Source organism: Aaosphaeria arxii, assembly GCF_010015735.1.
Source record: "Aaosphaeria arxii CBS 175.79 unplaced genomic scaffold BU24scaffold_4, whole genome shotgun sequence".
In the NCBI taxonomy this organism is placed as follows: Eukaryota; Fungi; Ascomycota; class Dothideomycetes; order Pleosporales; genus Aaosphaeria; species Aaosphaeria arxii.
Window position 1 is genome coordinate 4342693 of NW_022983477.1, and position 12422 is coordinate 4355114.

General features: G+C 50.3%; 4 protein-coding genes across 4 annotated transcripts; all 4 read left to right on the top strand.

The window, feature by feature from the left end:
- Positions 1–1275: 1275 nt before the first annotated feature.
- BU24DRAFT_392140 (cytochrome P450) lies at positions 1276–3112 on the top strand (the record flags this gene model as incomplete). The annotated part of the gene is made up of 5 exons (XM_033525143.1): positions 1276–1375; positions 1424–1574; positions 1631–1690; positions 1744–2358; positions 2421–3112. Exons 1-5 carry the CDS (start codon positions 1307–1309, stop codon positions 3110–3112), a joined length of 1587 nt encoding a protein of 528 aa, XP_033385108.1. The 5' UTR covers positions 1276–1306.
- A 758-nt stretch (positions 3113–3870) lies between these two features.
- BU24DRAFT_327014 (uncharacterized protein) lies at positions 3871–6006 on the top strand (the record flags this gene model as incomplete). The annotated part of the gene is made up of 1 exon (XM_033522994.1): positions 3871–6006. A coding segment is annotated over one exon (2136 nt), but the record flags the coding sequence as incomplete, so codon positions are not given.
- Positions 6007–6877: 871 nt separating this feature from the next.
- Positions 6878–10207, top strand: BU24DRAFT_451231 (uncharacterized protein; the record flags this gene model as incomplete). Its single annotated transcript, XM_033531087.1, has 1 exon — positions 6878–10207. The coding sequence occupies one exon, from the start codon at positions 6878–6880 to the stop codon at positions 10205–10207; it is 3330 nt and encodes a 1109-aa protein (XP_033385110.1).
- A 1672-nt stretch (positions 10208–11879) lies between these two features.
- BU24DRAFT_423125 (uncharacterized protein) lies at positions 11880–12179 on the top strand (the record flags this gene model as incomplete). Its single annotated transcript, XM_033528159.1, has 1 exon — positions 11880–12179. A coding segment is annotated over exon 1 (156 nt), but the record flags the coding sequence as incomplete, so codon positions are not given.
- Positions 12180–12422: the final 243 nt, after the last annotated feature.

The window sequence follows — 12422 nt, forward strand, 5'->3', positions numbered from 1 at the left end:
GTTTTTAAAAATGTATTTTTCTAAGAGAAGAGGTCTGGAGAGATTAGAACTTCCTAAATCTGGGACTATCTAGCAGAATTGGAGATCATATGTGCCCAAGCACACCGTCGTTTCCAATAATTACTATCCTATTGAACGTCATTCTGTCATTCGGCTGTGGTTTGTGTATGGTTAGGGGTCATTTTAATTGTCGTAGTCCTTCACTCGCACATGTGAGGCACAGTCAACGGTCCTTCAAACACAGAAGTCTCACCATATGCCCTTATAGCTCTGCAATTGCTACACTGTGCCAAGAGGTTATATCGTAATCACAAGGAAAATCATTTATCTATCAAGAAGGGTCGAAAGCTGAACCTTTTAATCGAGCTCATTCTTTGCATATTATCATGGCCTATCGCCAGACAAAGTGTTTTTATCTGCATATATACACTGAGTCTGCTTAATTAATATTATATTACAATTGAACCTGCCGAACGAAATACTGTTCATGGAAGGGGTAAGAATTGCTGCCAAGTTCGCACCATTCTGCACATGTACGGCGTTTCCCTGAACTAAAAGGCTCCAAGCAATGTTAACAGTGTTAAAATGTCATATTCCATGTCGCTCTCTGCATTCAGACTGAGACACACTCAGTGGGTGAGAATTACACGTCACTCCTTTATCGAAAAGCCTTATCGACATCTGACTCCTTTTCTGATTTTCTAGGTGGTGGCATTTAAGCCAAAGCACAAAAGGCACACAGAGTTTGCTTAGCATAGCAATATGAGAGGGTCATGTTTAAATACTTAGGTAAGAATTGAAAAGTAAAGAAATACAAGATCGAACCCCTGGCCAGCAAATGCGCGCATGTAGGCGCGCGGCGCGGTACAGCGCCAACTTAAGGCCAAGCTCAATGTCGACCTCATCAGACGCTCGCCTGGATAATATCCCTCGTGGATACTGGTGTATGTAGATTGACGTCAAAAATAGCTACGCCACATGCATGTAAGCGCAGGTAATGGGCCATCGTCTTGATAATCAACCGCGCCGCAATAGCCGCCAGTGTGCTCCTACCCTAGTAAGCATTGAATACCATGGTATTATCCTTCGAGGACCATGGGGCACGGGGAAAGTAGATTCAAATGGTTGTTGGGTTGGAGGCGAAGGTTCTTCGTACTCGGGCGTGGTTTCTCAATTTGGGCAATGCTGCCTTGGTCTCAGCACTTCCGGTTTCTGTGAGATTGTATTGCTTGTACTCCCCTTTCCCTTTTTCATCGTCTTCGTGATACATCGAAATCGAAAACTTGTGCATCAAGAGCGCAAAAAGATGGCCTGGACCACTTTTGAGGCCATATGTATCGTTATCAAATACGCGTTGATCGCTATCGTTCTACAGGTAAAGAAATGACATACAGCGCCCGATAACACTGCTCACTAGTATCAGTTCGCCCTCGTCTGCGGTTATAGACTTACTCTTCATCCACTTAGCAAATATCCTGGACCCATCATCGCTGCAACGACCGACTGGTATGTGGGGTTCTTTGCAGCACTCAAACGCCAGCATCTCGTTACTTACTCTAACCACCAAAAATATGGTAAGTCTCCATACGTTCTAGAATTCTGTGTTATGTATAGTACTGACTAGGAATAGGAACTGTTATTAGACAAGGGCCGAACAAACTCGTGTTCAACTCTCACCAAGCCCTCCACGGTATCTTAAATCACAACCCGTACAAAGTTTCCATCCACTGATAGAGACTACAGATATCTACCAAAGCGAGAAAATAAATAAAGTCCGCTCGTACCTCTGCACTCAAATCAAGTCCGACACTTACAGCATCTTCAACTGCCTTGACAAAGACCTCCATCGCATAAAACGTCGGATCATAAGCAAAGCTCTCTCAGAGCAAAAGATGCGCCGCTTCGAGCCTGTTCTCTTAACCCACGTTGACCGGTTCCTAGCGCTTCTATTACGGTCACATCACAAGAAACAGGCCGTAAACATGTCCGAGCGATTCAAACGATTAGGGCTTGAGATCATCGGCAAGTTTGGGTTCGGCTACGACCTCAAGCTGCAGACTGAAGAGGAGCATGTGTTTGTGGTGAAGGGCATGGAGGGGGGAAGTTATCGCAATAATGTGTATATCCAAGCACCGAGTCTACGGTGGCTGGGTATCGAGTTTCTACTTCCTGCCCTGTATAAACTGCGGATGAAGTACTTCTTTCTGTTAAAAAGACTCATTAAAGAAAGACTTGCTGAGGGGAAGGACGCAAAAGAAGACCTTTTCTCGTATGTTGTAGATGCGAAGGATCCAGAAACAGGCACAAAGATTCGCATGAGTGAGCTATGGTCAGAGGCCACATTCTTCTTCCCAGCTGGTATGAGATCGCCCCCATGATCTCTTAAAGCCTGTCGGCCAAATTGCTGATTCGGGGGATAGGGGGAGACACAACAGCCACCACATTGACAGCCGCCTTCTTCTATCTCTCACGTAATCCAGAGTGTTACTCAAGGCTTACATCGGAGATCCGCAGCAAATGGTCTTCAGGGACAGACATTCGCTCCGGCACTTTACTGTCCAGCTGCACATATCTCCGTGCCGTTCTCGACGAAACGATGCGGGTCTCGCCTCCCCTATGTGGTACACTGTGGAGAGAGCTCCCCGTTAGTGAGTACGGCAAGGATGCAAGTATCATAATCGATGGACATGTAGTGCCGGCCGGAACCTGGGTTGGTGTCAACACTTACACAATCCACCACAACGAGCACTACTTTCCGGACCCATTCTCGTTCAAGCCTGAACGCTGGCTGCCAGAGAACCGGGACAACGGGGATGAGATGAGAAGGATGCAGGGGGCTTTTGCACCTTTCGGGGTCGGATCGCGTTCGTGTCCTGGAAAGGTGATGGCTTTCATGGAAGCCAGTCTTGTCTTGGCCAAGTCTGTATGGTATTTTGACTTCAGCCGTAGCCAGGACCCCAAGCTCGATAAGATTGGGGGAGGAAGCATTGGGAGTACAGTCGGTCGGGATCGAGTCGATGAGTTTCAACTCTATGATCAATTCATCTCTAGTCATGACGGGCCGTATCTCACTTTTGAGCCGCGGGATGGTGCCTGGAAGGATCTAGAATAGGATTTATCAACGTTTTAATCCAAAGCAGATTGCTACTTTCCTATCGGGTAGATGATATCTAATTTTCTTTCCAATTGGAAGTGTCTGGATGGAGAGTAAATTGATCATTGGGGTTTTCCCTTTCAGAGTTGATCTTCGCGTTCGATTGAAACAAAATTGAGATATGCTTTAGACGTCTTACCCCAGTACTATACCAAGCAAGAAGTTTCCATTGAGTTTGAAATCATACAAGAACAAATCTTATTATTGTCGTTCAATGAATAGACTCTAGATAGCACTCCCTAGGGCGTGACCACCACGCACCCTTTTCCTATTCCGTCGTAGTCCCCCCCGCCAAGCACGCCTTGCTCGCCGAGAAAAAACAGTAACACTTGCATGATGTGTATGCATGGATACTTTCCCGATACGAGGCTTTCCGCCGCCCATCAATTTCGTATTCTGCTCCACAGCCAATTGCATCAAGTGTAAAAAGGATGAACAATCAGCATCTGCCTTACCTTGACCAACAGATATATGACCCTTCATTGTACTTCATCAACAACACCTCTGCAGACGTGACAGATCAACACGCTGGCGTCGTCGGCATATCGGACGTATTTTCGGTGGGACAGGGACCTCCATCGTCCTTTCCCACCCCAGTCCCAATAAACAATGATAATAATAATGAGCAAAACAATGTCAACGTCGGCCAAGATCCGGCCTCATTCCTGGAGAGCCCCATAACAGACCTCCCCACGCCCCTGGGAGCATCTGGCATCCAACCCAAAATCGGCGGCAGATTCTCAAAAGAGGTGGTTAATCTTCTCAAGAGGTGGATAGCCGCAAATAAACACCATCCGTATCCCACAGACGCCGATATGGACATGCTTCAGTACCAAACCGGCCTGAACAAGGGACAAATAGTGAATTGGTTCGCCAACGCTCGGCGTCGAGGGACCGCAAATAAAGTACCCTCATTCTCTCTGGATAGGCAAGAGACTGTACAGCAAATGGAGATTCCGATTCCGAGACCTGGCACGCCTGCGTTCAGGTCTGATTCGCAATCGCTGAATCCCCTGGAAAGATGGGTCGAATCACCACCAGAGAATGAGCCGGCTTCAGCTTCTGACATCGCCCGGGCAGTTGCATCGAGCCCGCCGGATGACCACTCCCAGGAAGGTTCCAGTCTCGGGAGCTACCGTGAGCTGTGGAATTTGTCTTCCCAAAGACAGTACTCCAGATCATCGGCAAGATCGTCGGCAAGTAGCGGAGTTACGTCTCGCTCGAGTCGCGCTTCAGATAGTTCGGTTCACTCTCACACATCGTCTCAACGATCACACATTGGTGCATCGATGACGCATAGAAGACGTGTTCGAAAACCCCGGCAGACTGGGAAGAGGCCCATGTCAAAAGCTTGGATGCAGTATCAATGTACATTCTGCACACAGACGTTCAAGACGAAGTACGACTGGCAAAGGCACGAAAAGACTCTTCACCTTCCCATTGAACGGTGGCTCTGCTCGCCTCAAGGGCCCCGAACCGTGAGCCTTGTACAACCCCCATCGCAGCTCTGCGTCTTCTGTGGCCAGGCTGAGCCAAATGACGCTCACATCGAGTCTCATAATTACAACATATGCCACGCCCGTGCACCGGAAGAACGTATGTTCAGTCGCAAAGACCACATCAAGCAGCACCTCATCTTAGTCCACAATGTCCCCTTCAACGAGTCCGCAATGGCGTCATGGAAAGCACCTACTCCAGACATCCCGTCCCGGTGCGGATTTTGCAACGCCGCGCTGCACACATGGACGGACCGTGTCGACCACCTAGCCGACCACTTTAAGTGCGGCAAGACGATGGGAGACTGGACCGGAGATTGGGGATTCCCGCCAGATATTCAGAAGCTGGTTGAGAATGCGATACCACCTTACCTCATCGATACGGAGCGAAGCACTCCGGCACCCTTCACGGCGGGTACTCATGCACCGTACTGTGCTCCTAATAGTACTTACGAACTCCTGAAGTCAGAGCTGGATTCCTACATGCGGAATCATTTCGAACAGACGGGCAACATGCCATCGAACGACGAATTGCAATTGGAAGCACGTCGAGTCATACTCGCAGTCGAGCCGTGGTCGGATTCCAGCTTCTCACCATCTCCCCCTTCATGGTTACGTGACCTTATATTCGCCTCGAACGCAGAAATGATAGCAGCACAAGCAAACTTCAGTCCCGTGGACCTCGAACCGGAATCGCATCTCATACCCGCAACCTTCAGTGGTAAAAATCTCGACAGACCCCTCTTTGATGCCTGCCCACTCGAAGCCGAACTCGCCCTCTTCGTCCGGGGTGGAACCACATTGGGCACCACTGATGCCATCGCCATCATCCCAGACAGACAGCTTCAAGAAGCTGCCCTCCGCATCATCGAACGCCTCGAACTCATGTCTCCAACGCCATCCGACACCTTCGCAAACTGGCTCGTCAAACTCATCTTCTCGAACACAGACTGGCTCTCTTCGTTCCGCCAACGCATCGGCCTCGATACCTCACTCCTCGCACCCATAACTGTCACCCCTATCCATCCTCTTCCCCTTCATGCTCAATCGAACCTCCCACCCCTTTCATCACCATCATCGACCGTACCACCACCAGCAACACAAAACATCCACATCCCAAACTTCTACCGCCACTTCGTCCTCGCCCTCCTAAACTGGACCACTTCCATGATGACGTCCCCTCCTTCTACGTCGCCGTCTTCTTCAAACCCACCAATACTTCCGCACATCCCAACAGATGAAGAGATACAGAGCCAAGCGCGATTGATACTGTACGGCGATGACGATCCGTGGAACACGAGTGCCGCGGACAACGAGGAGTGGTTGCAGAGATTCAAGAGGGATGCTGGAATACTGGCGGATGGGGGTCCCGGTCTGGGTTTGGGTCTTTGAGGAGGAGGGTTTATTTTGTTCAGTATCATCGTAGGTCTGGAGATGGGTGTGGCTCTCGAACGGGATACGGGTTGACATTGGCGATGGCTTCGTTATCGGCAGATTTGTGGAACTGAGGATTGGGTGCAGAATGCAGGCCGGCTATCGCGTATCAACGGGAAGGGAGAAGCAGTAAATCTACATCCTTAGGGAGCCGCCACCACGTGACCATCGATATTCGGAGGCTGCCGACAGTACCGCCTGGTCGATGGCAGCAAACTTCACGTCTATTCGCACACACTATATTCACCGTCCGAGCGAGCGACTTAGACATTCATCCACTCCCTCGGGACAAATAATCACTCTCATGACGAGACGTGGTTGGACAGTCGTTGCCATACATGAGTCAACCGTTTCAGCTACCCTTCTGGTTACACACAAGACTGGGGGTGAATGTCGAAACGCGTATTGACAGTGTCGTATTGTGTAGTGTTTGGCAGGCGGGCGCGGCGGTCTCCCGTGACAACGTGAAGCGGTGATTGATGCCACACGTCTCGGCCATACGCGTTCTTGTGTGGTAACGCGAAGCAAATTCACTTCACTATTTGCCTTTGCGCCTTTTCCCCGGCGACTCTGTCCGAGCTCGTACCATCCCTCTGTGCTGGAGGTACAAAGGGACACTGCCGTTTCCACCTATCTTGGACCTCTCCTTCCCTTCTCTTTCTCATACACAACTCACCCTTTCGAATTGTCAACCTACAACATTTCGAGGCCCTGCAATCACACCCTTTCTCCAATACAACCATTCGTTATCAATACGACCTCTTGCAAATCGAAACATCACGACATCTTGATCATGTCTGACAAGCCGTCACCCGTTCGGGACCCCAGTCGGCCATCACGCAATCCACTGCGTTCGGGTGACCTTACCAGACAACCCGCTTATGGTCAGTATCAATATGAGTCTGCTCCTGATCTTTCGAGTTCCGATGACGAGGACCTCGACGACGAGGACCTCGATGACGATCAGACCGACCACGGGGAGCTTGACAAGGATCTCGATAACGACGTACTCGACGAAGAGGATCTTGATGATACTGAGGATGTCAATAACATGTATAGCATGCAAACCCTAATCGACGCCTTAAACGAAGATACATCTCGCAACACTGGGGCTCCTCCCTCTGGAACTTCTCCTGTCGGGGGTTCTGCTCAATCCCCCGCTGATGATCATTCTGACTCTTTCGTTGGATCCACTGCCTATGCGCCCTCTGAAGCTCCTGCGACCTTTTCCACCGGATCTCCTGACTATGACCCCTCTGAATCTTCCGACAGCGATTCTACTGAATCTTCCGACAGCGATTCTACTGAATCTTCCGATAGCGATTCTGCTGAATCTTCTGACAGCGTTGTTGCTGAATCTTCGGATAGCGTTTCTGCTGAATCTTCGGACAGCGTTGTTGCTGAATCTTCCGCCGATGCCCGCCTGGGAGCTTCTGCTGAGGTTCTTGCAAAGGATACAGTGAAGGATCTAGCTGAAGCCCCTACTCAATCTTCCGCTGAATCTTCCACTGTGGTATCTGAAGCTTCTACTGAAGGTCTTGCTGGGGTTCCTGCTGTGATTCCTTCTGGATCTCACGCAGAGAGTTCCACTGATCTTGTCGCCGGTGCGCCTTCTGAATCCTCTGATGGGGTTCCTGCCGAGGCTCTCTCTGTATGCGCCACGGTCTCTGTCACTATCTCCCTCACTGAATCTGACGCTGCGGCATCTGATGGTCCTAATGAGGATCCTGCTGAAGTTCATTTTGAATCTCAATCTGACGCTTCCGCTGAGCTATACGGCGATGCTCCAGCCGAGGCCCATGTGGCTATTCCATTCACTTCCACAAAGCAGTACGAAAGTCTCCAGAAGGAACTGGCACTCGCGCGCTACTACACTCGCTACGTAGTCATCGTCGGGAGTAGCCATGAGGCCAGGTTAACCAACAACGATTTCGTCGTTGCACTTGCCAAGCAGCGTCTTGAACTGACTCCCTGCAAACCAGAGCACCAGGTCGCCCAACAGAAGATGAAATCCGCCGTCAATGCCGAGATCCAGAAGTTTCGGGCCGTGTACCGCCAGGTTTGGGTCAAGTATTACGCTCGCGAGCGAAACGAGAGAGAGTCTGCGGCTAAGGAAGTTGGACCCGGCAGGTGTGATGACAAGATTACCGAAGCGGCTAAGGACTCAGTCGGTGGAGAGGATAATGCTGTCCTCTACGATGCCACTTTGTCGATTCTTCAACGACTCATCGAACTCTACTCCAGTGCTAAGTACGATCTTGTCAAGGTTGATACGGTTTCTCAGATTCAACAGGCCGATGCGCATATCTTCTGTCAAGCTGTCGAGGCGAGGACAGGCCTTCCTGTTCCTCGCTTCAACGAACCAGGGCGTGTGCAAGAAGCGCGTCAACAGTATCGAAAACTTGTCGAGGAGTACAACGAATCCTATACAAACGTCCACGATGTACTGGTGAAGCAGAGCAGGACCTGGGCCAAGGCTGAGCGTCTTCAGGAGGTGGAAATGGAAGAGATTGCGACTCGAACGGTCGCATATTCTTCTACCGAAAACTACGCTCTGCTTCAGCTGAAGTTGAAGCGCATTCGAGACTTTAGAACCGGACTCTCCACCACAACAATAGAAGAGGCTGGTAGCATTAGGGAGCTGCTTCAAGAGCTCAAGGACGAGGGGAAAGCTATTGATGCAAAGATGACGAAGTGCCACCCCGACCATCAAGCTGCAGAATGGGAACTGTCGCATCAAGTACTTAAGATGTCCAACAACCTCATCAATGAGGTCATGAAGTCACAAGAATGCCTCTATTTGGAGGCGGAAAAGGAGATGGAACAGACTAAACAGTTGCAACTCGCGTGCCTGCGTAAGCTTTCCAATGCCGAGGCCACTCTGCAAGCCGCCCCACAAGGTGTAGAGCCAAAGAGTATGCTGCCTAATGTGGATCCAAAGGCGACAAACAATGCCCTCGAAAGGCGAGTCAAGCATCTCATTGCTCGATGCCAGGAAGAACTGCGACATGCCAAAGACATCAATGCTGCACGGGCAGTCTTTCGGAGATTTGACTGTGAGCGAATGGCTCTGTGCGATCTCATGACTCCACAGCATGGCAGGTTCCCGTTCCCAGAGATGAGTTGTATGGATCTTAAGGCGACCTACCTTGAGGCTCTCGAGCAAATTGAGGAAAGGCAACTTGCGCAAAAGACCAAGGTGCATCAGACGGTCAAGATAGAGAACAAGTCGCATGTTATTGACTGGATCAAAGATCAGAATGAGATGGCTGGACAGCATGAAATAAAGGTGTATGCAGATCAAGATGTGATTGAGGAGATGGACATCGACGGTAGGAAGGAGATCGTAGAGGAAGAGATGGGGAGTCAGCCAATTGAGGAACGGTCAGTTGAGGAGCAGCAAATCGAGCAGTCAATGGAGGAACAGCCGGTCGAAGAGCAGCCAATCGACGAGGAGCCAGTCGACGAGCAGCTAGTCGAGGAACAGCTAGTTAAAGAGCAGCCAGTCGACGGGCAGCCAGTTAGAGAGCAGCTAATTGACGAGCAGCCGGTTGAGGAACAGCTGGTCGAGGGACAGCTGGTCGAGGAACAGTCGGTTGAGGAACAGTCGGTTGAGGAACAGCCGGTTGAGGAACAGCCGGTTGAGGAGCAGCTAATCGACGAGGATCCAGTCAACGAGCAGCTAGTTGACGAGCAGCCAGTCGACGAGGAGCCAGTCGACGAGGAGCCAGTCGACGAGGAGCCAGTCGAGTACCCAATCGAGCAGCCAATGCAGGGCACGAATGAAGAGGCAAAACAGCCAAGCATGGAGAACACTGCATCTCCGATTGCTGATACCGCTGGTAGTGATGCCTCCAGTCCAGAAGCAGCCGTTGCGGAATCATCTACCCCCGAGTCTACCGAGTTTCTGAGTGATGACGGTGATGCGGTTGCCCGACCTCCCAGTCCTCTACCCTGGCGGAGACAGTCGTTGGCGTTCGAAGAAGCGCTTCGGGAGATGGAAACGCAGTCTGGAGACGAAGTCGACGAAATGCCAGATGTGGAGGTCATCGACCATCAGAATCCAAATCACACGATGGAAAATGGCAGGGCTAGGGCCTGGACACGACTCTGGCGCCGCTAGACAATTCTAGGCCCTACTGAAGCGACTGTTGCATCTAATTGATCAGTATGCTACAACAATCCTGCATCAGAAATGGGAGAGTATCACCCGCAAAGGTCTCAACGTCTAGAATGGTGGTGTGGAATGTTTCACATTAGTATGCAACGGACTCTGGAGGCCTGACCTAGGGTAGATAAACAATAAAAATGGAAAACCGATATAATTATCCTATGTTCAAGATTAAATGCATCATATGTGACTGTATGAGGTGAGCGATTGCAAGGTGAAGTGCCATTGACATGGGCTTGATCACGCATGTTAGGTAACACAACGATCGGTCATATTGCTCACCTCCTTTCCTCGAGCATGCGGCTGCTGTAACCTTTCTAGCTGTTGAGCGAGCATCATCAATATGCGATTTATGGAAGCGGCAGACTATGCACTGCTATCCCAAACAAGAAGCTTGCAACATATTGAATCAGAGTAAATCTATCGTCAGGAACCCACCCAATCGAGGAAAGGTATCCTAAAGTCAAAGAGGGTTCCAATATCCATATTCATGGAATCTCATGGATTGTATCAACCAACATGGCTGGGGAAAACAGAGTTGGCACAGGTCCGGAGAGATCGGAGGCGTAGAGGTCGGTGGTTCGAGGATCCGAGACAATCTGCGCGTATCTAACGAATGATGGATAGCAATTATGGTCAGCGACAGTCAGGAGCAGGGGAGGGAGTTGAAAGTATCATCTACCAAGTGGAGGGAGGATAAGATGGGGGCAGTAGTGGAGGAACAGGGCCAGGGGGAAAGACAAGGGGAGGGATTGAAGCGGTCGGACGAAGAGGTGTCAGTTGTGACGTGTCTGCTTTGGAAAGAGGCTGTATTGATGCTGGGGGATATTGTAGGGAGTGTAGTCCGACGAGCGTTGTGGGGGAGCTGGTAGAGATGCAAGATCTGCACTGTTGAGCTACATCTTACTCCGTATTACTCGCATGTATGTACGAACATTCTTGTAAGTAACGGCAATATATTACCATAGATATTGCAATTGGGAATGAATGGGCGACAAGCGCCGAGGTGGGCTGAGAGATGTGCGAGAGCGGCGTAGGATGACGATGACTTGGCTCGGGAGTATGATCGGTGAGGCTGAAATTGCCGACCTCGTATATATGTTTGTACATGCATCGATTGCCAGTCGATGCCCACCTGTGGAGGATGCTGGTTCATCCAGGGTGATTGGCGAGTAGACGAGCGCGTGAGTGACCTGCAGTGTCAGCATTCAGGGTGTGGATTTCGGTAGATGGGCATACGCCTACCTTACCCGGTAGCTAATTGACCACTGCGATGGGTGCAATGGGTGCGATGAGACAGAGGTATGTCATAAGTGGAGGTGGACGATGGCCAGACTCGAGTAACGAGAAGTGTAGGAGAGGGAGAGGGGAAGAGACGAGGAGGGGAAGGAAGGCTGAATATTGAATGGTGATCATCCATATGTTTGGAGGGAAGGTACGAATAGCTGGAAGGTGGGGTAACCACAACAGTGAACACTCACACTTCAGATGCTCAGAAACAACAATGCGCTAGGTATATGATCTAACATGACACTGTAGAAGTGCATATGAGTTTAATGTAGCATTGACGATAATATGATAGAGATTTATTTATTATTAGCTTAGGCCGCATTCAAATCACTGGCGAGGATCACAGCGTCGACATGGGGCCCATCAGTACGCAAATCCAGGCTGCTATACCTCGCAGTGGCCAGGCCCACAATGACATATGGTGCCCAGATATGGGCCGTAAACGACAAAGGAGAAAGCATAGCAGAATCAAAGACCAAACCTCTCACGACGACCCAGAACAAATGCCTCAGGAAGGTGCTGGGGGCGTATAAACGAACCCCCATCGCTGCCATCGAAAAGGAAAGCGGCACGCCACCAATAGACATATACCTTCAAACAATAGCCATGCAACGAGCTGTCAAGACAGCTCACCACCCAGTCACAGCACAAATCCGAGAAACACTGGCCTCGATATGGGCAGCGGCGACCACTCCAAAGGGCAGACGGGGTAGAGGCCGACCAACCAAACACACGGCCCAACCAAATGCCCCCATAGACAGCATGCGGGAGAGAGGAGACAAGATCATAGAGCGACGCCGAGCCACGCAAAGACAAGAACGACGGGACGGACAGATCCAAGCCGTCAAGGAAATAGGAGAGGAGCATACCGAGCAAT